The sequence below is a fragment of the Phlebotomus papatasi genome, chromosome 2 (assembly GCF_024763615.1).
Source record: "Phlebotomus papatasi isolate M1 chromosome 2, Ppap_2.1, whole genome shotgun sequence".
Classification (NCBI taxonomy): Eukaryota; Metazoa; Arthropoda; class Insecta; order Diptera; family Psychodidae; genus Phlebotomus; species Phlebotomus papatasi.
In genome coordinates, this window is record NC_077223.1 from 74,689,884 (window position 1) to 74,717,015 (window position 27,132).

Here is a 27,132-nt window from a genome sequence, read left to right on the forward strand (position 1 = left end):
AAAGCGGAAATCTTTCTCTAGAGTGCTTCTACACATTGAGCCCAAACAGAAGTAGATTTTGATTCTCCAATAGTGTCTTGGATAAAAGGTAAATGGAACTCTATTTGCACAATAAGTCGTTGAAGTATTAAGAATTCAAATTCAATTTCGAATTTTCATACTAAATTTTCGAACACGTTGGGGAAAATTTATCAAATACTCCCTCCGTTCCGAAATAAGTCGTACGTTTTGGGAAAAATTCTTGTTCCGAAATAAGTCATACGTTTGGGAAAAAATGGTTTTAAGGGAAAGTTTATTGGTAAATGTTTTGTGTATCAACAATTATCTCTTGTAAAGAACTATTGCTAATGTCCAGTACTAAAATTGGGGTCCAGTCTTGATGGTATGTTGAGGAACGAATGTCTTAAAAATATCTTATTTTTAGCGTTTTATTTTCAATCTAAAATAAGTGCAGAATGGTAAGAGATACAGACTTGGGACCTTCGGGGGACCCCCCCATAAGTTGACCCTGGGACCATTAATATATCCTTTATTTTGCCCCCACCCCTCCCCTTCCCCTCTAAAATCATCTTTTCAGGATTGCTCGAAAACATGTTGTGCAATTTTTTTTTCAATTCTGGATGTGTTTTAGAAAAACATATAAATTGTCCCAGGGTCAACTTATGGGAGGTCCACTGAAGGTCCCAAGTTCAACATTTTGCATCCAGATATTCGAACACATAAAAAAAGATGTTCTTTTTATTGCTCATTCTGCAAAATTTGAGATATAAAAAATGTCATATCGGTAATAACTGTTGAGTTCTACTTGTGCATACTAAAAATTTAGAACAAATTCTAGTCTGTAATGTTAATCACAGTCCATCTTGTAGTAATTAACTATCTACCGGAGCTCTTTGAAAAAACCGCGAAAAATGGACAACTTCAACATATCGATTCCTCAACTTACCATCGTGATAGGATCCCCATATTATCCCTGAACATGGAGGATAGTTCATACTTAAGATATTTGCAAATAACAAAAACATTCTCTGAAACCATTCCTTAATCCCTAATTTTTCGCCAAACGTACGACTTATTTCGGAACGGAGGGAGTATCACACTAAAAAGCCGGCAAAAGAGTTACTCAGGGATTATGAAGTGATAAATACTGGGGCAAGAACAGTAAACGTCGCTGTTCTGTTTTTTTTTCCTCACAACATGTGAAGACCGTCACATTTTGACACTTAAGCACTTCGAAATTCGAACAGGATGTAACTTCCGCCACCTTGCGAAAGTATTAAGAAGTAAGAAAATCTCTTTTCTGGATCTTCAAATAGATTTTCGAATTTTTCAAGATCTACTTCTGTACGAAAAGATTATCGACTTTTCCTTAGATTGGTTCTTGTCACGACTGTTTGGTGCTTTTTTAATACGGTGAGGGCTGTGGAAGAAATAAGTCGAGACAGAAACCTACACAAAGTCAATAATGCAGAAACAATCGAAAAGTCATTTGGTGAAAAATATTCAGAAAAAATATTTTACCTTTTCCATTTTCATTGGGGAAACCTTTCGCCTATTTTTTTATTCCACTTTTTCGTGACTGTTTTTACGGTTTTTACCATCAAACGTGTTAACCATCAAATAGTCGTGATATGAACCAACGTAAAGAAAAGTTGATTATGTAAAAGCACTTGAAAACAGTAAAGTGCTAAAAACATATCTTTTTTATTGATATAATACCATAATGGTACTATTCCAATGAAAAATGAACATGTTTTTTAACACTTTGCTGTTCTCAAGTGCTTCTGCATTATCGACTTTTCTTTTGTGGGTTCCTGTCTCAACTGATTCCCTCAGTCATCGTCGTTTTCCAAAACCTCCAACCGGTCGTGACAGGAATCAAAACAAAGAAAAGTTGATAATTCAGAAGAACTTGAGAACAATCATGTTCTAAAAGTGGTCCATTTTTCATTAGAATAGCTCCATAACTCATTTACATGATCGGAGTCGCACTGTTCTATTTCGAATCAACGAAAAAGAATTAAAGAAAAACTGTGTGACTTATCAAAAAATATCGAAAATTTGAATAAAAATTGTGAACTTCCTTATTGGCACTCAGAATTTCCATTTAGGGTAAGTGTGCCAAATTTCGGCATAGTTGCATGCAAGCGCTAAAGGCTCAAGTTAGAAATGTAATATTTTTAATACAAATTGAATTTTTCTATTATTCCTTCTTAAGGAGTGGTGCTTGGAACCTTGTAGACAGTTTATCGTCTTTATTTTCTCTAAAATCATTCTTAATACATTTTAAAATGAATAAAAATGTAGACATAGCATTGGTGGCCTATTTCGGCCACTTTCATTCTCATAGTTCCTTGCCCTTCCGGAATTCTTCCAAAGACTTTTTCACATCATCTTGCTCGTGCAAGCGATATTTTTTGTTATTTTTTTTGCCAAAACTAAGAGTACATGAAAATTCGAGAAACAAAAAAGGTGGCCGGAATTGCAAGCTGGCCGAAATTTGGTACACTTACCCTAAAGTTAGAAGTTTCGAAAACTCACATTTTGATCGTATTCTCCTTCCCGAACAGTATAGCGCTCTAGTGGCAAATACACAAACTTCACTTTATCTTTTCGATATTTTCTTTAAATGTTTAAATCTTCGACTCGATTTTCGAATGAATTTCTAACTTCGAATGATTTCTTGTGAAAATCAAGAGATTAATTTCCCATTACCATTTGTGTACAACTTTTATCCCTTTGCCACCCCCGTTTGGAAAAGAAGTATGAGTGCATAATTGAAAAGAGAAATTATAATGAAATTTTTCTTTCATTTTAGAAAGTGAAGATTTTTTTTTTTGATGAATGATTTTTCTATCTTCCTGATGATATATCTGGGGCAAATCTGAAAATGAAAAAAAAATCACTCAATTTGCCCTTCAATCTGGAAAACACCGAGAGGGCTTCTTTTTTAATTTGATGGGGGAATAAAATGTATATGAGAATTTTGTGTTGGGGATAGAAAATGACGGGAAAAATGTGTGTTTATTGAATTTTTACCTCTTTGCGGAAGGAAATGAAGAATGCGAATAAGAGTGTCGAAATGGTGCAAAATGTGAAAGAAATATTTCATATATAAACGTAGTGCCGAAAGAGAGGGTGATATTAATTTAAAAAAAAGGGAGGAAAGGGAATAAAAAAAATGATCTTGTGGGTGAGAAGTATCCTGTGAAGAAATGGAAGGAAAAGTGGTTTTATTTATTTGAATGTGCATTTCATACACTTCTTCACACCCGTCTATACAGAAGAAATTTTGTAGTATGTGAAGATATCCTTTTTCTCGGCATATAGCCTTCCAAAAAAAGGGAGTCCAAGGAGACGAATGAGGAAGGAAAGAAAAGAGTGTACCTTTAGTGAAGGAAGGAAAACTGCTGAATAAAGTTGATGGTGTTTGTCCCTCAAATAAATGCCGGAAGTTTAATAAATTTCCCTCAATTCACGTACAAACTTATGGCAAAGATGAAGAAGAATGGGGTAAAAGTGTGTATGACGAAGAGAGATGAAGAAAAAGTTTAGTGAAAAAAGTGTCTGAAGAATAACTCAGCATTATTACTAAAAAAAAAAAGAAGGCAATTCGTTGGGCTTCGAGAGATGGAAAATAAGAGGAATGGAAAGTGTTTGCATGAGAGATTGAAAAACTTTGAATGGTTCCTAGAGAATAAAACATTAACAAAAAAAATAGAGAAAGGATGAGAGAGAAAAAAATGAAATAAAGAATGTGAAACATAAAAAGTATGCTCTAGCCCACAAAAGAAGTTACGTCTTGGTCGAGCAAAAAAAAAAGCAATATAAGAAAACTGATCAATTTATTTGCATTGTATTTAACTCTATTGTCTTTATTTCTACATTTTCTTCTACAAATGCAGAAAATTGGATCTCGCATCAAAATCTTCTCCAATCTTGCACCACAGAGCACCGATAGAATCGTGCAGATACTTGGAAAGCCAGATCACTGTATTGATTCCATTAAGGAAATTGTGAATCTTGTAAAATCGGTGAGTAGATTTGTAACTTTTTACACAAGTTTATACATATGATAAGTAGCAGTATGTTTACTTCTTTAAATGCTAAAGAAAATTTTTGTGACGAATTTTCCCAGTTGAAAATGATTTGGTTGAAAAAGTTTTCAATACATGTCTCGGACTTCACAGAAATTCTTCAAAGTTCCTTTGTTGTGCATATTTCGCATATAAATAAGGATGAAAACTAAAGATGAGAGTGGACTAATTGGCAAAGAAAGTCCTTTCGAAGTACCCTTCTGAAGATATCCCTCTTGAAATATTTTTCTTTGGGTCGTATAAAGAGGGATTCAAGCAATATATTATTCAGAAATTTCAAGTATTGGACTTTAAAGTTTGCATTCATAACCAGTTTTCAAGTCTTTGTGCAAAGTATGGGATATTTGAAGAGATTTAAATTTCTGTTATACATTTTTAAAGACATTAATAAATATTCAGAGAAATTTTTGATTCATTGTTCATCTTTATGTAATGAAATTTTATTCAGTTAACTAATTTTTATTAACTTCAAAATAGATAGATTTCAGTTTATTTCATGCCTTTTAGATCTACAGATCTGTTCTTAAGACTATATTTTTAAATGTTGCCTTAAAAGTTCAACCTCAAAAATGTTAATGAAACTATCGGAAAAATTTGTGAATGAGCTGTCAGAATTAACTTTTGAGCAAATCAATATGAAATATGATTTCAATATCACATGATTAAACTGTAGTAGTTTTTTAAGTGAAATCAAAATTACACTGAGAAAAAAACGGGGTGCGATTAACTTTTTTTCCTCATAGATTTAACATTTTTTAGGTGTAAAAATATATCAACATTTTTTAATGTTAATTTTATACCTTTTTAAGGGTAAAATTAACATGAAAAAGTGTAACTTTAACCCCTAATATACCTGAAAAGCATAATATTTACACCGATTTCGTATCAATACTGCAGGGTAAAATAAACATTTCCAGAATGTTATTTTAACTTTTTCGGATTTCTCTCAGTGTATGGATTACAAGCAACTCATTTGCAAAAAGAAAAATTTTAAAAGGCTATTTTCTATCATTTTTTCTACCTGGTTTCTCGAACATAGATTTGTCAAGAAACTTATGGTCGACACTCTGTATATGCAAACAATTTTACTTCAAAATGCATAATTAATCAAATTTTGCTTCCAAACCCTAATAACTTGGTTATACATAAGATTTCTCTGAATTATAAGGATAAAAAAAAACAAATTATTTTTGTGCTATACACATATTGTATAAAATTTGATAATTTTTTTTATGAATGATATTTTCAGAACAGGATCAGGAAAAATTCATGAAATTAAAAATCACATTCCTGTCTTTCTCGAAATGTTTTGCGTCTATTCCACTCCCTAGCACTCTTGTTCTTTTTCCTTTAACCATCACAACAAATTCAATTTAGATCAGTCCAATTTTGAGTGTAATGCCTCCGGCACATCTTTTAGATCAGGAAAATTTCATGAAGTTAAAATTCGGATCCCTTTCTTTCTCATGTTTTGAAACAGTCGAGTTCCTCAAATTTGAACTCCTCAAGTTTGAACGACGACAGTTGAATTCAAAGTGCAAAATTTGAGGTTACGTGAAGAATGTTTTGTGTGGAATCTGAATCAGAACTATTTTTCTCTAGTGTTTTCTCAATATTATCGTAACAAATTCCATTTATTTCACAATAAATTACATTAATATATTCCCTTAAAGGTTTTTTCTTAATTTAGGGAAAGTGCATTTCACATGAATTCCGTTACGTTTTTGAAAATATTGTTCAAATTTGAGGAGTAGATAATGTCATTTTACCCCCCAAATGTTCAAATTTAAGGAACTCTACTGTATGTCTATTTCATTCTTTCGCACTCTTCTTCTCTTAAACATCACTCTAAATTCAATTTAGCTCAATCGAATTTGGTATGCGAAAGAATGAGATAGTGATATGCAAAACATGAGAGAAAGGGTTTCGAATTTCGATTTCATGAAATTTTCCTGATCTAAAAGGTGTGCCGGAGTCATAAAAATGGAGTTTCTACTCCAAACGTTTGAGAAGGAACGTGGAGTAAATTTTGATTTTGATAAGTGTCAAACAGGGGCCCATCAAGCCTGATAAGAAGTGAAGCTATTTTTCACTTTTCCTTGTAAAAATTTTGCAGCTATTGCACCGCGACTTAAACAAATTTGCTCGTAGTTCTTGTATAATTTTGGCGAACATTATGAAATATGTATTTTTAGATAGCTTTTAATGCATGATTTCGAAATATATCAGACTGATAAGTCAATTCTCATTAGGAAAAAACTTGCCAATAGTCTTCAGTACCTCTATGAAAAAACGTATGGAAAAATGAAATGTCGAGAAGCCCCTGTGCAGGGCAGAGCATTCTCATACATTTTCCGTACAAAAATGTGGTAATATTTTTTCTTAAGTGTTGTTTTAGTTTTGGTATAAAACGAAATGCAATCATTTTAAAACTTTTACCAAATGAAAGAGTATCTATCTAATGTTATATTATTAGCACAAAATTTATAATGATTGCACGAGGATAATAGTTCCTAAAACCTTTATGAAAAAGACGTAAAATTCACAATTTTTTGAATTTTTTTTGTAAAATTTTCTATCTGTAACACCAGTAAAATTTTAAATTCAATCAAAATATATTCTCTGTATATATGGCTACCATTTCGTGTTATATTTATTTTTGTGGGATCTAAAGCTTAAAAATTATAAAGAATTTGAGAAAAATATACCATTTTTGAATTAAAATGCTCCATCCGTTGGTTATCATCCTAGCCCCTGTGTCAAATTCAATTTAAATAACTTTCACAAGATATGTAGCCTTTGGGCTTTGGGCTCCTAGAGAACTGAATACCCCCTCCCAGAAGTCGAGAGAACGGACCCCGACGTTAGGGGAGACTGGGGCAAAAAGTCACAAATCGAAAATTTCAAAATTCAATATCTTCCAAGATAAATAAGATAGCAGCTCAATTTTTTCCATAGATAAATTGAATGAATTTAGAAAATAAAAAATTCGAAATTTTTAGCCCTATTTTTGAAATATTTTCCGTGTAGAAGATATCAATTATTGGCTACTTATATTAATTTTGATGCACTGGTGAATATTTCCCAAATTATCTGGATATTCTTTGAATACGAATCCGCTATCTATTTCAAAATTTTACAAAGATTCTTTTCTCCAGAAATCCTTTTATTAAAAACGACCACTTGGGGTAAAAAGTAACAAAAACCGAAACAATTTCTGTTGTCCCACGGTGAAAAGAAACGTCAATGCATGTATCGCCGCTTGTTGTTTGCATTGGTCAAACGATTTGCAGTCTTTTGTGTGTTTTTTTTTTGTAAAATAGCTTAAAATGCGCTTTCCTCGCTCAGATAGAGAGAAGGGTGTTTTACAAAGTTGTAGAAGAATAAAATTCCAATGAAAATATATAATCTAGGTATTTTACTTAAATTTACGGAATCGCGTAATAAAGCGAATCAAAATGTGATAGTATTTTATGTCTGATACTATTTGCCCCAGTATTTTTGAGAATGATCACAAAATAACCTTTTAGAAAACGGCTCGATAAATATATTTCCTTACAAAATAGAAGAAAATGACTTTTACAGAGTTGTAGAGCGGTAAATTTCCTATAAAACTGTGCTAATTAGAAATTTTGGAGGTGCTCGGGTAGCTTGTAAAAAAATAAAATATCCGTTTTGTGCCTTTTTGCCTCAGTCTCCCCTAGTCTTTCCGTGGTTCCCCCAAGACTGATTTTTCTTCCACTCGTACTGTCTGACCTTTCTTCCTCTCGCGGTGGGGAAATGACCCAGAAGACCCCAGAAATTTTAAATAGTAATCGTTAAGATTATTATGGAAGGAGGGTCACCAACAATTATTGCCCTATAACCGCTATTATTTCACAGACGCCAGTTCGCGGGCCAGTACACAACTATGATCCCCTCAATTTTGACGATGTCTATGCTGAGGAGTATGGCGGCTACGGCGCCAGCGGCGGCGGCAATGGTTTCCGCAATGGTGGTCGCTTCTCAGGCGGCTCCGGAAGTGCCCGTGGAGGCGATCGATCTGGAATGGATCGATTCGGTGATCGTGGGGACAGACGCGGCGACATGGATCGTAGCCGCGGAGGTGGTCCCATGAGCCGCGGCGGCGGTAGCGGCATGGAAAGCCGAGAATTTGTTGATCCCTGGGCAAGGCCTCCAATGGGCAACGGTGGAGGGCCAATGGGTGGCAATAGCCCCAACATGAATATGTCCATGGGTGGCATGAGCTATGGCGGCGGCATGGGCAATGGCAGCGGAATGGGAGGCGGCGCTGGAGGTGTGAGCGGCGGCAATGGAATGGGAATGGGTGGTGGCGGTGGTGGTGGATCAGGAATGGGAATGGGAGGCGGAAGTATGGGTGGCGGAATGAGTGGCAGCTATGGAATGGGTGGAGGTGGAGTTGGTGGTAATATGAGCAATATGGGTGGCAGTGGCGGTGGATCGGGGCCACTTGAGATGGACGAGAAGAATACAACTCAAGTCACAATACCCAAAGACGTAAGTATATATCTTCTTTGTACTTTTCGGAGATTTCCTTCGTTTTATTTTTTTTCTGTATTTTTATTTAGGGGAAAGGCTCATAATTTTGTCCAGTTTCTTATTTTGGACACTTTGAGGATAAAATTGGACACTAAAATAAATTGATTAAAATTATGGATTTTTATTTCAATATTTGATGAATAATGAATTCTATCTAAATATTTGTTCTTTTTGGAAGATTTTAACACTAAATACGTTAAATTTTGAATATGATTTGAGTTGAAATTGCTTTGTTGAAAATTCAGTGTAAGCAATTGCTTACGAGAAATATGACAGAACTTCGTGTTTACAGTAGACTCGCTAATGCGGCTCTTTTAAGATCGGGCTACTTTTTAATTCGGACAGCGGTTAAATTTGAAAAAAGTTTGTTGTCATTTTTCAAGTTTGATTATGATTATCAAATGAATCAAATCTGCTGAAATTTGGCATAATTTGTCTTAGTTTTGATGTGATTTTGCATTATTAAGGGATTTTCATGCAATTTACAATATTATGAGTGTGTAAACTCAATATCTATATGCACTTGAATAAAAAATCGTTGCATTTCAAAAAGTTTGTCGCCCGAATTCCTGTCTAATTCGGCTGACATTTCGGTCCCATATGCCCGAATTTGAGAGGGTCTACTGTACTTCAATCTTATTTAGCTGTGATGAATTACTAACAATGTTTCTTCGCTTTTTTTGAGTGATATTATTGAATATTCATTGATTATTGTGTTGATTCACGTTAGTGGTGATTTGTAAATTTGACCTGAAATGAGATTTGCCTTGTGAATTACGTTTTTCGTGTGAAAAATGGGCAATTTTCTAAGAGGTTCATCAGTGAGGTGATAATCCTTATTTTGGACAGGTGTTTTTCTCTGGAAATTTCGTAAAGTTTTAGCTTTTGTGATGACTAGGTCGGACAAATTCCCGGGGAAACAAAGGAGCATCATCTCTATGAACGGGATGTAGTGAGAAAAACCTTGAAAGCCTCCCAGAAAGGTCGAGGAATGCGTGAATCCGCGCGTACTTGGAGTACCGAAGTCAACGCACTTTAATGAATGATATGGAAAGTTTTCGGGCTTCTTGTGACATTCTACGTTTCCCTTACATGATCAGGAAGAGGACTTGGTAAGATTGGTTCATGAAATGAAGAACAATGGGCATCCTGTTGAGGCGGATTAGCTGTCCAAATTTACAGCCAAGTTGTCCAAAATAAGAGCCAAATTCACCTCTACATATCAATTCATTTTTAAACGTATTAAAATTAATTTTAGTAAAAATAAGACGACAAATAGCTTCCCAAAGTTTCTAAACAACCCTTCTGAAAAAAGAGTAACAAAAAAATCAATTAATATTGAAAATATCACACTTCAAACTTGGAACATCAATGCTTACAAGCAGACTGTCCAAAATTATGAGCCTTTACCCTATATTATATATTTTTTGTTGTGTTATAAAAGAATAAATGGGAAAAATATTCTAGGGAATTTTTAAGAAGAAAAAAAAAGAAATTCAAAAAGCTATGCTTACAGTAAAAGTTACCAAGAGATATAAAATGGAAAAATGTTGCAGACACTCATTCTTATACTTTGAGATTTATGACACTATTTTTGTTATACATTTCTTCCTCTCTTTTCTTGATTGATGCAATTTTCTCTATTTCATGTTACTCTCTGTGCTTTTCTTCATTCCTTCCGGAACTCGGGAACATTTTTCCAACATCCATATGCCAATGTCTGTCTTCTCTTTGCTCTCATATATATTTTTTTCGTGGGGGCAAATGGCAGTTGGCTGGAGCAATTATTGGAAAGGGCGGCGGACGCATTCGTCGCATCCGGACAGAGTCAAATGCTTTCATCACGATCGATGAGCCACTTCGTGGATCAAATGATCGTATTATTACGATTACTGGAACACCAAAGCAAATACAAACAGCACAGTATTTGCTGCAGCAGAGGTGAGAATATATTTTTCTTTACCATATTTTTTTTTTGTTTTTACCATTTTATATTGCTTCATTCTATTTGATGGGACAAAAAAATACACCTCCAATTTCTCTTCTGATGAAATCAATGTAACAAAATATGTATTTCTGCTGTAACATGTGGTATTTTTTTGGAAAATAGTATTTATTCAGAGGGCAATATTAAAATTCAACTTCATAATTTGTCTATTTTCACCATGTGATTGAGAATGGGGGAGGGAGTGCAGAAGGTGCTGATTAATTGTATGATGAATTGAATTTTTGGCATTTTCACAAAATGTGTTTTTGAAATGCAATTTTGGGTCATGAATGAGATGGATAAAAGGGGTTGATGCGGCTGAAAGCAGTGAATAACCACCCCTCATACACTAATATATATTAATGTTTTTTCTATAAATACATAATTTATTCATATTTAACATTTTTGCTGAATTACAGTATGATCAAAAAAATACGCCATTGAATGCACGGAAAATAAATTTAATATTTTTGTGTAGAGTACATAGAGAAATATTTAATAAATTTTTAAATACTTTGGAAAGAAGAATTTTCTGTGGCATTTTTTGACAAAGTTATATCAAATTTTAATAACTTTAAATTTAATTTAAAAAAAGCTGAATGAATTTGCTAAAATGCGCCATAATTTAATAAATAGAGCGTGAACGTATTGATAAAAGAACTCATTGGAAAATATCAGTGATAATAGGAATTCTTATCTGATAAAACTTAACAAACTTCTTTGGTCTGTAGATAAACCTGACATTAATATCTTCTGTAAATTTTCTCAATTCTCTGTCTATTTGACGGTTTATTTGTCATTTCCGAAGACAGAACGGTAAGAGATATCGATTTGTGGTTTTCAGTAAAGCCACTAGATGCCAAAGGATGATGATGATAAATAAAACTTCCAAGAAAAAAAAATAAAAAATTGTGTAGAAGCTATTAAATTCCGTTATAAACTATAAAGGTTTTGCTATTGGAATTTCCAGCTTTTTCTACATATTAGGTTTTACTTCATAGAATAGAATTTCGAAGGGTTATGAAGACGACTGACAGCGAGTATATTGAACTCACTTTCATCTTCTATATTAATTAAATTTTGTCCTGCATCGAGAATTGGGTCGTTCTCGTTTTTGATGTGTCCCAAAATACATATCGTCAGTTAAATCAGCATTTGTCGTAACTTCCTTTTGACAACTTTTCAGGAGACGAAATTTTCAGTTCAGCATTATTTTTCTTAAAAATGAGCCCCGAATGCGATACTTTTGAGTCAAAATAATAAAAGTGGCACTAATAAACTGTAAGTTAACTCGAGAAAATCTTTATAAAATTATTTCAAAGCTGCAATATTGAGAAATATGTTTGAAGAAACACAATAATATTTTATCGTAACTTGCATCGTTTATAAATCCGTAACTTCTAATGTATGGAGATCTTGGAAGTTACGACAATTTTTAAACACATTATAACACATTATAACAATTTGAATTATTCTAGTGATAATAAACGCCTTTATTTGATTAAATTAGTCAATAATACTGTTATCCCTGTCCCTAAAAGCTTTTATTTCATAAGTTTTATTGAATAAATTTTGTGCGCCACATCGCTTGTTTTGTTTTGAATTAATGACAGATGGGTAGGCATTTTTTCTCACTTTTTTCTCGCAAATATTGAATTAAAATGATTTCATGTTACACTATTCGCACTGTCTTTCGATATTTGGAAGAGGTTATAAACGTTTTATTAAGAAATATTGCAATTTTGCTGCAAATTACAAGCCACGCAAGTGAGCAAAAGAAGTTACGGCAAATGCTGATTATTGAAAATTCTGTATGGAAATTTGTCGTAACTTCCCCAAAAATGGAAGTTACGACAAATTCTGATAAATTTTTCTTAATTAAGGGCACTTACGATAATTTTTGTTTAAAATAATTTTTATTGGGCTTACAATAGTTTCTTTTTCACAAGTGCGTTTAATAAACAAAATTACGCTGATTCCAAATATGTATATATCTCAAAATCGCAAAAATGAAGTTACGATAAATGCTGATTTAACTGACGATATATTATGTCCCGAAAAGCACCTTGTCCAGAAATACCACACGTTACCCTATACCTCAAAAGTACTTTCTCATTTTTTTATTGTTTACTGATTCACAACCCAGCGAGCACCAAATGCTAACTGATTTCAATTCAGCTGAAAACATGTATTTTCAGCTGAATTCTTCTTATCTTAAAACGATACTTGCGAGGCAGTGCCATTTCCATATATTTGGCGTGCACTTTTTGTTCGAGAACTGTTGACCAATTCTGCAAAAATACGCTGAAAATACATCTTTTTTTCAGCTAAACTGTCCTCGTTAGGAACCCTCAAAACCCATTTTGAACCGATTCATAAAACACCCAAAAGATCTCTGAAAGTAGCTGAAGAGGCAATAGAATTGAATATCGAGTTCATAACCGGTTCATTACCGCTTCATAACCGATTGGAACCGGTTCATAACCAATTCATTACCAATTCATAACCGACTAGAACCGGTTCAGGCTTGTCAAGAATTCCAAGACCTTTCCAAATAACCCGAACATGATACCATTCGATTGAGAAATACGCTTTTTAAGACCTGATCAATCTTTGACCTTGAAAAACCGTTATTAGGATTGGTTCAACGGTATTTTCGTATAAGGACGAAATGTCCGCCTGGGTAATCTCTAAAGATATCCAAAAATGAAAAAAAAATTTAAGTGCAGGGTAAAGAGACGCATGCTAATTATCCTTGGGTCGACTTATTATGGGGGAGGTCCCACGAAGGTTTTAAGCTTCTTTATAATCGTTTTTCCTCCATACCTGGCTACAGCCTGATAGATGGACGGACGTACAAAAAGAAAATATACACAATTGAAAATTGAGGAATTATATTAGTTCGGGCAGTAAATCGATGGCAAATTGTCCCAGCTTTGCCATTTTTTGGGTCCGTACCGGATTACTACCAATTTAAAGTTTTTCTTAACTCTTTCGCGTCCCACTTTTATTCAGCCGATGAATTCATGTAAAATTGAGTTTTTCCTAATGCTTTATGATCAAATATAATAGTTCAGAGAGGAAAAAAATTTTCCATTGCGTGAAAACTCGGAAAACCCCCCCGGGTCATATATGACCCTATTGTCCTCAAGGGAAGTGTACATACCATTTTCAAAATCTATATCATGGGCTTTTTAAGAGTTTTTTTTTTTGCTTGAAGTTATTAATTTGGCCAAAACCATGGCAAACTGGATTGTCTTGATGAACACTGTACTCCTGGTGTTCAAGGAATCTTCCTGGTAATCCCTTGAACAGTCACTGTCACAATATTTTGAGTGGTATTTGGCAAAAATAAACTTATCCATATATTTATTCACACACAATACAATTGCACAATATGAGACGCTTGCAGAATACTCTAAAAGATTGCAAAATATGTTATAATTCATTAGATATAAGATGAAATGTTCAGGAGCAAGATATTTTCCTTCTGGATTTCACAAAGAAAAACAATGTCCCAACTACATTTCGCTATAGGTTTGGGACGAAAACACTGTTACCTTTGGGGACAATAGGGTCATATATGACCCGGAAAATACTACACGCTTTTCTGGAAAATTGAGAGTAGTTTAATATATCAAAATATGCAATATACAATCTTTGGATATTCTATTTTGTGTTTCTAAAAAACTTTTTGCTTAAAAAAATAAATTAATATAAAAAAAATTTCGAAAAGAAAAGTCATTTCACAAAGTTCGAAATTCGTGATTTTTGATCTCAAATATTTTCTTTTCCTGAATATCTGGAGTCTTGAGAAAATTAGCCAAGAATCTTACATCCTTCTATTATGATGTCGTGCACAAACCGATAGATTTCAATTAATGTAAATAGTCAAAAAAAATTATTTTTCCCCGGGTCATAATGACCATAATGACGCGAAAGAGTTAACGTATATTTCAATCGAAATAACGATTGGACACCTTATAAGAATAATTATCTTCTAAGTAAAAAAAGGTATGCAAAGAATTATTAAGAAAAGAAAGTACTCTCATTTCGTATAAATAGAAGATGTGACGTGTAATTGATGAATACTGAAATATTCACACAGGGATTCTCTGCTGGAAAGGAAATCTGAAGTATATATATCTCAACAAACATTTTCATGTTATTTTGGGTGAAATGATGAGAGTAAGGAAAAATAGAATGAGAAAGCATAATTGCTTATGCTTCTTCTTTATGTGGGGAAAAGTGGGCGAGAAGGGGAGCAAGAAGAGAAGAAAAAAAACAAGGATACTCAATCAATTTTACATTTTATTCTTTATTCAAAAATATGCAAAAATAATACTATGAAAATTCTCACGAAAAAGTATAGAAAGTGTTCTGTTGTATATAATTTTGCATTTCACTTTTGGGCGAGAAAGAGAGATGAGAGAAGTAGAGTGAAATTACACAAAATAGAATAGAATGAGTTGAAGTAGACAACGACGATAGGGATATAAAAGATTTCTATTTTGTTATAAAATCTCCTTTAATGGTAAACAATGCTCGCAACTCTTTTAAGCACTTTTGCGCTAGAGGGGCTAGAGGTTACATTCCATCTAATGAAATTACTGCAATTTACATGAACTAATTTGACTTTTAACTGCCACAAAAAAAAAGGTGTATGGAAAGGGAAGAAGGATGGGCTTTTCTTATACCATTTCTTTTGTAATTTTCTTGTTGCATGTTTAATTCCTTTAATTCCATCTATTTCATTTTCTTTTTAACATTTTCTGTTGTTATGTTTGTGTGTGTGTGTGTGTGTTTTGTGGTGTTGGTGGCGACATAAATTCTTTAGCAAACACAAAGAATTTGGGGCACATTTTGTATGGAAGACTAGTGATTTTGTTGTTTGGGTTAAGGAATTAACAAAAAATCTCTTGTCTTTCTACAAAGTGAATGCTATTTTTCATCATTTTCTCAGCCACTCACAAGAACATTTTTTTTTATTTCTATGCATTTTAAAATTAAATAAAATTAATACATTTGCAAATTTATTCTTACAGGGGTTGTTTAAATATAGAATTTGCAACCAAGAAACTTTTGCTAGTAGAATCTTTTTATAACTATTTTAAAATCAAATTGAATGAGTTGACAAAAAAAAAATAATTAATAAAAACAGAAACTTCCCAACCATGTGTTGTTCGGTATAATAAGAAACTAATTTAATTAATGAATACAATTGGTCACAATGACACGGTTGTTGTTTTATGAACAAAAAAAAAACTTAACAGGGATTATGATTTTTCAATCAGAGCAAAATTTTCTTTCGCCTTCACAGTATTGCTGGAGGATCTCATAGCGCTCAGATTTGAAATGTTTGTTCATCCATGGTTTCAAGCTGCCATCTATAATCACACCCCCCAGAAGACGAGCGACTAAATTGAAAACTAAAAACAACTTAAACTATAAAGTGAGTGTGCACATTTCCAAGAAAAAAAAACATATAATGCCCTTTACAGAGAATACAAAACTTTAGGACCAAGTCACGCTGAACTTAATTACTCTAAAAATCAGAGTTTTACAAAAACAATACGTTGACACTTTCCATTAAAAAATGAAATTTTAAAGTCCCAGGGAACAGTGGGTCATGCATATTTCCTTTGAAGTCAAAGGAGTAATGGTGCTATTCCAATGAAAAATGAACATTATTTTACTGTTCTCAATAGCTTCTACAAAATGGGCTTTTCTTCGTTTTGGTTTCTGTCACGACTGTTTGGTGGGTTTTAGAACACGACGTGGACTAGGAAAAATTGTCGAGACAACAACCAACGCAAAAAAGTCGATAATGCAGAAGCACTTGAGAACAGTAAAGTACTAAAAAACCGTTCAGGAGAGAAGCTTCCTCTTTTCATTTTTCATTGGAATAGCACCATAATTCTATTTAGATAAATTTGTTTGTTTAGATGAATTTACGGTAATTGTTTCTGGTAATCGTACCTTTTTTAACCAATAGGGGGAGGTGGTGCTACTTTGATCTGTGGAGCTAGATTGTTATACGACTTTTTCGCATATTTCTAAATGAAACTGGTCCTTACAATTATTTTATTTAGATCCACAATTATTTTGTCTATCCAAATTACATCATGTTAAAACCCAGTTTCCATTAGGAATATGTGAAAAAAAATCGTATAACAATGTAGCCCCACAGATCAAAGTAGCCCCGCCTCCCCCTATTGTAACTTTCTTCTGACATTTTTTCAGGACACGAATTCTAATGTTTAAACAAATTTCTCACACAAATTAAAGGCCAAATAATAAGGCAAGAACAGAGTTTCTACTGTTTTCCCAATGAGCTCAGTCGTGGTAAGACGGCGGCAACCGTCAACAAAATATAAATTGGAAAGCAGTAACATTCGAAACTTAAACAATAAAAATTAAAGTATGATTCCCTAAATTTGTAAAACAATAAAAAACGAGGTTTGTGTATGGTATGGGGCGGGGGGGGGCATTAGCTCTGAAAAATGCGACCAGTTTTAGTGTAAATTTTTCCCTGTTTTCGTACACATTTCACGAGATTCCCCCAAAACTACGTAGATTGCCAATTTGGGGTTTTCGGTTGCCTCTTCGTTATTAAATTAACTTTTATTTTTTATTAGTATTTTTTGCTAACTCATTCTACACTGACAGAAAACTGCTAATAAACTCAAAAATTTTTTCGGCTCGCTAGAAACACAATGGGAAACATAGAAAATGGTATGGGGAATGATACTGACAATCCCATTTCGAAAATTTCACTTGTAAAAAGATCAAAAAGATCTAGTTTCGATTTTTCGATTTTATTTGAATAAATTCGTGTTTCATTGAGGAAAATCACGGCAGCAACAAGATAACATATTTTAATTTATAAATTTAATCAAAAGTCTTTAATATTCTTTCGTAATATTTTGCATAACGACTAGTAATTTGACATTTCTACAGGAAAGGGTCTATCCAAAACGTATCTAAAAATGAAAAAAAAAATGAATAGCCCGTTTTCTAGCAATCCTAAAAAAAACTTTGGTTTTTAGATTCAGAGTAATACTACGGAGAGAACGTTCGAATAAAAAATAATTATGGTTCCCTCAATATTCCCTGTAAGGTAAACTAAATATAACATCCCAATATCTAATACTATGCGCGACTAATTTTGCCCCAGTCTCCTACTTTTAGAGCTTTTATTCCCTCGCAAAACACAAATTTGAAAACTCGATAAATTTTATCTTGTAAGACATCATATTTTTTTTTAAACCTGTCACATAATTGCCCCGACTTCCCATATTTATGTATATAAAAAAAATACTCTGATTTAACTATAAAATATAGAAACTTTCCAAAATAAAATGACTATACTGATTAATAGAAGAAACGAGATAATAAAATCCAATTTAGTCTTTAAAGGCCTCTACATGCTGGGAGCATTTTTGTGAAAAAGTGGTTTTTTTTAAAGAAAATATACGGAAACGTGGAACCTTTTTTGATAGGGTGGCAAAGCGTTCCAGGCTTTGCGAAGTGCTCGAACTCGTAACTTAGATGCTATACCTTAAAAGTAGTTTCGCATCATTTACCGTTTATCAACCGATTTATAAATAACTGAAAATATTTCACAAAATAGTTTAAAGTTGGGTCGACTTATGGGGAGGTCCCCAGAATGTCCCAAGTCGTTATCTCTAACCGTTTGGCCTCTAGATCTGGCGATAGCCGGACGGGCAGACGGAGAAACGGCGTGACGTAATTTTTTCAAAAATCGTCTGAAACGCGAAAATATGCTTAGAAATGTGCCCCCCGGGACATAGAAGGTGGAAATTTTTGGGGTTGAAAAAATCGAGGGATTATAGGGTGGATTGTGGAAAAGGAGACACTTAAGAAAAAGTTCAATTTCAAATGCATTTTTAAGCCGAATAAATATTTATTTTTTAAATTTTCTTTGCATCATGAGATTGCTCGTGAAATATTCTAACAGAATCTTAACAGTTTTTAATAGATATTTCAACCAATTAATTGGAATATTCCACCAAATTAAAAAACAACACATTTTGAAAAGATGGACAAAATTTTGGAAAATTGGACAAAAACTTTTGGAAAGTTGGACATAGTGATATTTATGACAAAATATCATACAAAATATGTAGAAAATCAAATGTTGAGGGTTTTCTGCGTATACTTGCACATTGGATGGTTATGCTAATCCCTCCTTTATGTTCGGATAACAGTTGAGGGACGCTAATTACCAAGAACTTCCTGGACGTCCAACCAAAAAGAGGTTCTGTAAATTTCACAGACGCCTCGCGCTGTCCAGCAGTTATAGCTTTAAAACAGATGAAACTTTTTAGCAGATTTGGATACTCAATCCGCCCAAATCCTTTTCCACTTGCTTTGGGAGTTCCGTAGAGGCTCCTATTTGTCTTTCTCCAGGTGTTTTTGCGATTTTTACTATCCATTCTGTCAGAAAAGGTGGTCTTCGGAATCTGGAAATCCTTGTAGCCTTTTCCAGGAGATTTTCTCCTTATCAGCTGCTAACTGCTGTTGCAACTATTTCTCCGGGTACTTAAGGATCTTTGTCGTTCTTGTTAACATGATTACACTGCACAAAACCACCAAATTCATTCACAAAATCAACTTGTCCAAGATTTCATAAAACTTGTTTTGACTGCAACACGAAATTAAATCACTTTTCTATCTTTTTTAAATGTAATATTTGACAAATATTTTTTATTCACCTTTTAAATGGATGTACAGTAGACTCTCTCAAATTCGAGCATATGGGACCGAAATGTCAGCTGAATTAGACAGAAATTCGGGCGACAAAGTGTTTGAAATGCAACGATTTTTTATTCATGTGCATATTATATATTGAGTTTACACACTCATAATATTGTAAATTGCATGAAAATCCCTTAATAATGCAAAATCACATCAAAACTAAGACAAACCATGCCAAATTTGAGCATATTTGATTCATTTGATAATCATAATCAAACTTGAAAAATGACAACAAACTTTTTTCAAATGTAACCGCTGCCCGATCTTAAAAGAGCCGAATTTGCGAGAGTCTACCGTATGTCCTTCGATTTTCACTGCGGACTTAACAATATTTCACAAATTATGCCGAAAAATCAAGAAAAACACTTTGGTGTTTTCCTAGCAACTTTCATAAAAAACGGAGAAAATGACAACTACCGTGTCAAGGTTATGAATATCACGCATGCAATACATTTTTTAAATTTTTCTTGCAAGTCACCCTTTGATTGTTTTATAACGATTTTTGCATTTTTAACTTCTCAAATAATCACAAAATTAGGTTTAATAATTTTTTTTTTATCGAAAATTGAAATATTTAATTGATTTATTATCAAGTTTTTAAGGAGGTGTCTCACATTTCACACTGCTTTGTCCAACTTTCCAAACTGTCTCGCTTTAGACAAATTACCCTACTGCTCTTTCTATGGAGTTCGAGCAGTAAAAGGCAATTTTAGATAAAAATTGCTTATAGTTTGTAATATTTGATCCTATAAAATAATTTGAGTCCTAATGTATTTTCTGATTGACTAAAGCTTGATGCATTCAAAGCTGTCAGAACTTTAGCCAATCACAGTGAGCGACTGGACTGAGATATTTGATAGGATTAAATATTTGATTACATGTGAATAAAGTTATCTATAGGATTTTAGGAATGATTTTTTCTCTATCTTTCAAATTAAGGACTCATTTGAAAGGTAAGACATTTAATTTTCAATTTGTCAGAAGAAAAAAGAAAACGCGAATTGTGGTCTAAAGTTGTGGTTGCAAGTTCTATGACAATCCCTGTTTTCTCAATTTAAAATTTATGTTCTCTATGAATCTTTTTTTTTAAATTGTGATTATCACGGTTTTTCTTTTTTCGGCAGTGTACATGAGAATCGGAGGAAATTCTAAAGGTGGCAGGGAGATACCATGAAAAAAGAAAGAGAGAAAGTAAGGATAGCAGAACAGGTGTGAAGTGTTGAAAAGTGGAAGAGATGAAAAGCAAAAAAAAAAGGAGAAGGAGAAGAGGGAACAGCAAAGAAAATGATTAACGTTAATTTCTTTTTGTCTACATATTGAAACTAATTGCCAGTTTATCGTGTTTATTACAACCCCTCTAATATTATAATGTTTTGGGGTAAAAGGGAAAGATGAAAAAAAAAGAAGGAAGATGATGATGGAGAGAAAAAAAATACCCCACCACTGGTCTGCTCTACATTTAAATAATTATGATTAATTAAGGTAATAATAATCTTATCTATTTTATCAGGCTGAAGGAAGAAGAACTTTTGGAAGGGGAGTAAAATGGAATTTTTATTGTGTGTGAAATATTTTTTGTGTCTCTATGAGAAATTATTTTTTTTTTTCTTTTCCTTGATTTTTCTATTACACTTTGTTATTCCGAATGTCCCTCTTATCTGTCCTTTCTGGCGATATTCGAACAATTTTGCGTCATATTTGTGTCTAAATATTGATCTAGCCTTCCCTCAGTACATTATTCTCTACAATTAATTGAAATATATCCATGAATTAATTTTTTTTGCGGAAAAATTTAAAACAAGGGGAATACAATTTTTTTTTCAACGTTATGAATTTCTTTTTCTTATTCTCTTTTTTAAAAAAAAGAAAAGCAGAAAATAGTGCTCCTAAAATTTGTCTTTTGTTATTTGAATTTTTTAAAGAAGTATCATGCAAAAATAGCACAAAAGATAGGGGACTTTTTGAGGGAATAAGGCGCAAAAGAAAATTATTAAAAATAAAAAAAATACAATAATAAATCATAAAAATAAAATCCATGAGAAATTGTGAAGAAATAAATATTGAGGAAGTCTTTCATACTCTTATCGTAAATATATAAGATAAATAGAATGTTTCTATATAATTTTTAGTGAGTAGAAAAAATAAAAGAAAATGTGTGTGTGTCGAAGTAAACAAAAAAAACACATTAAATTGAAAAATTAATTTTTTGCAAGACTCCAAATTATTCATTGATATAATTTTCTTTTCAAATAGCTCAGAAGAAAAGGGAAAATGTGTTGAAATTTGACCGAAGAAAAAAAAACAGTTTTAGAGGCAGAAAAAAAATCAATGGAAAATAGAATTGCACGAAGAAAAAAACCAGAGTACAAAGGTATCAAAGGGTTCTAAAGAGAATAAATGTTTAAAAGATGAAGCATAACACAGGAAAAAAGATACAAAGAGAAAATTATGCAAAAAAAAGGATTAACATTGAGCGGTTCTAAAACAACAAAAAATCAACCAAATATTTAACACATTAACTTTAAAATGAAATATATAGAAACAATAATAAAAATACATTTATTTAGTGAGTTTGTCGTACGCAAAACTTTAATTTCCTTTATGTGTAACTCTAATGGAGAAGCGAGTTTTGTCCTCCGGAAAAAAACAAGCAAAAGAATATAAGGTAGTTTATAAGGACAAAGATTATATTGTGTAGTAAGTTTTGAAGTAATATAAAAATTTGTGGGTATTTGAACACATTTTTTTCGCAAGTTTTTTGTAGTTTTCCCTTCCCCTTTAAAAGTATAAAATGAAGAAACATAATTGAATATGGAATATAGAAGTTATAAGTAAACTATATAAAAGGAAAAATATGGAAATTTGAATAAAAATACATTAGAAAGTAAAAAAAAAAGAAATGTTTTTCTTTCCTAGAAGTTCGAGCGTCGAAGTTTGTTGCTTCAACTCTAAGATCTCTGTTTTCAAGGAGTAAGAGCAGAATCACATTGACAATAAAACGCTCGTCGTAGCCTCACCATATTTCGTTAATTTACGCATTTTCATTGCAATTCTTACGCAAATTCTTGATTACCGTATTACCTTATCTCATATTCGGTGGCACAGACATTAAACGAAAATGCGATAAACGGCGCCAACAAAAATCGACCGATCCCTGAGAAAAACTGCGAAAACACATTTTAGTCGAGTGAGTGTTGAAATTGTCCAAAAATGACCTTTGTAAAAACAAGAAAATGAAAGAAAATGTTGCGAAATAAGTTTTGATGCTCTTTCAGCCACTGAAGAAGGTCCACATTGGGACCGAAAGCTCTGGGCAAGACCAAAAAAGTGTTTTCGTCTTATGGTGACCACTTTTCTCACTGGCGAACACCGGATACACTCCCTATCAAGTAAGTATGGATGAAATATTAGCCTATGGTTAACTCTAAAACATATCCCAAAGTTAAAAAAAAAAGTAGGGTAAAGTGTGCCAAATTTCGGCATAATTGCATGCAAGCGTCAAAGTCTCAAGTTTGAAATGTAATATTTTAAATACAAATTGATTTTTTTATTCTTTCTTCTGAAAAAGTGTTGCTTGGAACCTTGTAAAGAGTTTACCGTCTTTATTTACTCTAAAATCATTCTTAATACATTTTAAAATGAATAAAAATATAGACATAGCTTTGGTGCCCTATTTCGGCCACCTTCATTTTCATAGTTCCTTGCCCTTCGGGAATTCTTCCAATATCTTTTCCACGTCATTTCGTTTGTCGAATCCAAATTTTTGTTATTCTTTTGCATTGTATAATCTCTAGAGTACGTAAAATCTAAAAGTTCATGGAAATTCAAGGAACAAAAAAGGTGGCCGAAATTGCAAGCTGGCCGGAATTTGGCACACTTACCCTATGGGTCAATTTAAATAAAATGATAAAAAATGGTTTTAGAGGAAAGTGGGAAGAGAAAAAACGTCTTGGAATAAAGTTTTTTTTATTGGGGGTCACCGAAGATAGGAAGTTAGTATGTTTTACCGTTTAAACTCGAGGAGGGTGATATAATTTGAAAAAAAATCGGATTTTAGTATATAGGGTGAAAGGAACGCCTATTGACACTTTAAGAAGTCGTGTCAGGACTTATTGACAACTCTGTACCATTTGGAATACGAAATTTGAACATCTATCCTTATCAGAAAACGTAGACAAAGGAAAAAACATCATATTATTTACATTTTATTAGATACATTAAATAAATTTCAAGATTTTGACAAAAACGTCAATAGGTTGCCTGACGAAGAGGTGTTCCTTCGACCCTACTACTTTTTTCAGTTCTAGAAAGCACTTACAGTAGATTCTCTCTCAATCGGACATATGGGGCAAAATGTCATCCAAATTATCGATAGATTTGGGCGTCAAAATCATTGTAAATTCCACAAAAAGTGCTCAATTATAAATAATCATGATAAAATAAGAGGAACTACAGCGAATTTGAGCAAATTTGCTTCACAATTAAACGTGAAAATTGTCAAAAAAAAATTTTGCACCCGATTGAAAAAGAGCCGATTGAGCGAGAGGCTGCTGTATTTTATTATCTTCGACCCCCCTGACCAGAGTTTTATAAAGAAAATATTTTGCAATGGCCTAAAATTATTTAAAGAATTTAACTCATTTTAAGCTCAAATCCCAAATCAGTCTGCTTTTCTTTCTGCTAGTATAGTGCCTATTTCAATGCAAACCATGTCAAGTCCAAATTGCATTAGATACTGACTGTAACCCTGATATCTCACCTTACTTGCACATTAAAATTTTAATGCGTGTCACATTAAATGTCGCCAATGAGCGTTCTGAAATTTTAAAGAGCTTTTGAATTACTTAACGAAATAAGGCTGCTTCTTAAATGTTTGCCTTTCCATTCCAATTTACCCTATCTGTCACATCTTTATATGAGTTTTTAATACGAAAAATATAATATGAAATGGAAAAAATGAAAAAAATGGAATCTTCGATTAAATCGGATGAAATTGGAGTATCATAAAAGTTATAGTACTCCACGAGGGCTTTCCAAAACATCAAAATTTTTCAAATTCCGATAATTAGAAGCGGAGATATGACCGTTTGAAAAGTGCATTTTTGCCCCCCTCTATAGCTCGGGTCAGGGGGGTCGGAGGGGGTTAAGTTTGGTATCGATCGAAAGCTCTTAGGCCCAGATATAACATACTAAAATTTGAGATCGATCGATGTCATAGGGGCTGAGTTATTGAGAAAACAAAATTTGTGGATATTCCAAAATGGCGGAAGGGGGGTGGGTCTGACATCATCAACTTACAGCCACTCATCGATATTTAACTTTTGCCGAAAACCGCAAGTCGATATCTCTTTTCGTTCTCTCTCCAGAAGCGTTTGTACTGTACTCTGGACGGGACGGACGGGACGTTCACGAAAATCGATTTTTGGCGCATATGATATAAAGAGAAAGAAGAAATTCTTTCGTGATCTATGAGTGTCAAAACGTGTAAATCCAAAATGTAGGCTCGATCTGACGAGGTCGGATTTCACCTGTGACCACAAAAGCTGATATTCTAAAGAATCTCAGCTAACGGTATCATTCCTATTCTGGTTGATCATTTCGACGGCTCCATTCCATACTATGCTAAGTCGACTTAGCCTTTTATTACTCCGAGACATATGTCGTTCCTGGAACCGAGATCTACAACTAGTGAAAAAATTTGATGGTCATCCGGTGTTCGGGTAACGAGATATTTGATATTTTCGAAAAAAAATTACACGGGCAGCATAGGAAATCGCCAACTTCAAATGGCTCTCCTGAAATGTTGTCATTCTGAGATAGAATAGTATGGAATGGAACCGTAGATTTCTAAGTAAGAGGCTGCAATATTTAGCTTCATTCCTGATTCTTGGGGCTTCTGCCAAGGTTCGGAGACGTTTGGTTCCTAAGGCTAACTCTAATAAGCACTTATGTTTGCTCCTTATTACACGGTAAAAACTTTTGGACACTGACCAAAATATTGGAACAAATTGAAATGGGAACAAATTTTTTTGGAGCAAATGTGTACCTACAAAAGACATTTATTTGTTTAAACTATTTTTTTCACGGTTTTGTTAGAAAATTTAATAATAATTCCATTGCAATTTTCTTTGGGAACAAATTTGATATGGTAAAATGTCTTTAAATTTGAGTCAATTTCGTTTTATTCAAATTTGTCCCTGAAATTTTGGCATCGAACGTATACACTGTTGGTACACATTTAATCTTATGACATTCCGTAGTAGTGTGTCTTTGCAACATGGCGTCGATCGTGTGAAATGAAAGAATCGTGGTAAGTTTGGAAGATAAAAGATAAAAGTGAGCAAAAAAAGGTGGTCTTGAGTTACTCAGAGGAAGAGAATCATCCAAGTTACGGGCACCTGATCCAGGAAGGTAAGGTTGATGGTGTAAAAACACCAAATTTTTGTTTTTCTGTCTTCGTATCTTCATAACCTCTAATTGCCTGCATATTTCACAATTTCAGCTTGTAATTCATTTGATTTGACATATACAGGATTCGAGTGCCATCTCGTTGATTCTGAGGGATACACTCTTACACCAGGAGTGTTTGAGTTGGAATGGCAAGAGCTAAACAGGACAGTTGAGTTGAGGGAGGCGGCTCCGTTGAAATCTTTTCAGCCTTCTCCGGATCAACCTTCATCTTCGGCATCTCCGGGTATGCAAATACTCCCCACATCAAATATACAATCTGTCTCTTCGCCGACTACCCAGTCTGAAGATTCAGATGATTCACTAATTTCCTGTTCCCTGACATCGTCAAGTGGTACCGAAGATGCTCAAGTCACCATCGCAATTGAGGCACTCAGAAGACACTTCCAATGTCAGACAGTGATTGTGCATAAGGATGGCAGTGCACAACTGTTGGAAAAAGGTGCTCACAAGACTTTATTTTGTCATTTAAGACAACGAGACAAGAAAATATAAGACTGAAATTCTGAATAAAAATATGAATGTTTTTATTATAATATTACTCCTATATTTGGAACATAATTGATCCAAAAATTTGGGTGTCCGTGGACGAGCTAATTTTTAGAATAAATTCATTACAAATATGAGGATGTTTTTGAGTGTAATAGAAGGTACAAATTTGTTTCAAAAATTTGGGTGTCCGTGGACGAGCTAATTTTTGGGACAAATTCATTACTAATATTGAGTATCTTTCTGAGTCTTGTAAAATGAACAAGATTATGCCAAAAATTATGGTGTCCGTGGACGAGCTAATTTTTGGAACAAATACGTGCCGAAATTTTTTCACCGTGTAGGGGGTAATTTTCCACTTAGGGGAAGTGCCCAAGCTTGATACCATTGGAAGCTTCGTAATGACTAAATTTTCTATATTTCACATTATATATGTGACTCATCGCAACCATATTTTAAAAACTATGGGAAAGTGGCCAGTTTTTAAAATATATTGCGGAGTCACATTTATTGAGAAACATAGGAAAAATTTTGTCATTACGAAACTTCCAATGGTATCAAGCATGGGCACTTTCCCCTACGGTTTTTTCGGTTGCAGATTTTTTTTTAAATAGGGCTCGTAAGTAGAAACCCAAGAACAACAAAAATGGTAGGGGAAAGTTCCCATGCTACACGGTCCCAAGCTTTATAAAGACTAAATTTTTCCTATGTTTTTCAATAAATGTGACTCGTCGCACCGATATTTAAAAA

At 33.4% G+C, this 27,132-nt stretch overlaps 1 protein-coding gene across 2 annotated transcripts in view; it reads left to right on the plus strand.

Moving 5' to 3' along the window:
* The window catches only part of LOC129804341 (heterogeneous nuclear ribonucleoprotein K), a 110,500-nt gene extending 88,175 nt beyond the window's left edge, over positions 1–22,325 (plus strand). Inside the window, exons 8-11 of one of the 2 annotated variants that reach the window (XM_055851556.1) lie at positions 3,906–4,034; positions 7,980–8,615; positions 10,429–10,598; positions 20,550–22,325. In XM_055851556.1, coding sequence (XP_055707531.1) covers positions 3,906–4,034; positions 7,980–8,615; positions 10,429–10,598; positions 20,550–20,577 — 963 coding nt within the window. In that variant the 3' untranslated portion in view covers positions 20,578–22,325. Of the gene's footprint in view, positions 1–3,905; positions 4,035–7,979; positions 8,616–10,428; positions 10,599–15,964; positions 16,081–20,549 lie in introns of those variants that run through there. The other variant, XM_055851555.1, reaches the window with a different exon arrangement.
* Positions 22,326–27,132: the final 4,807 nt, after the last annotated feature.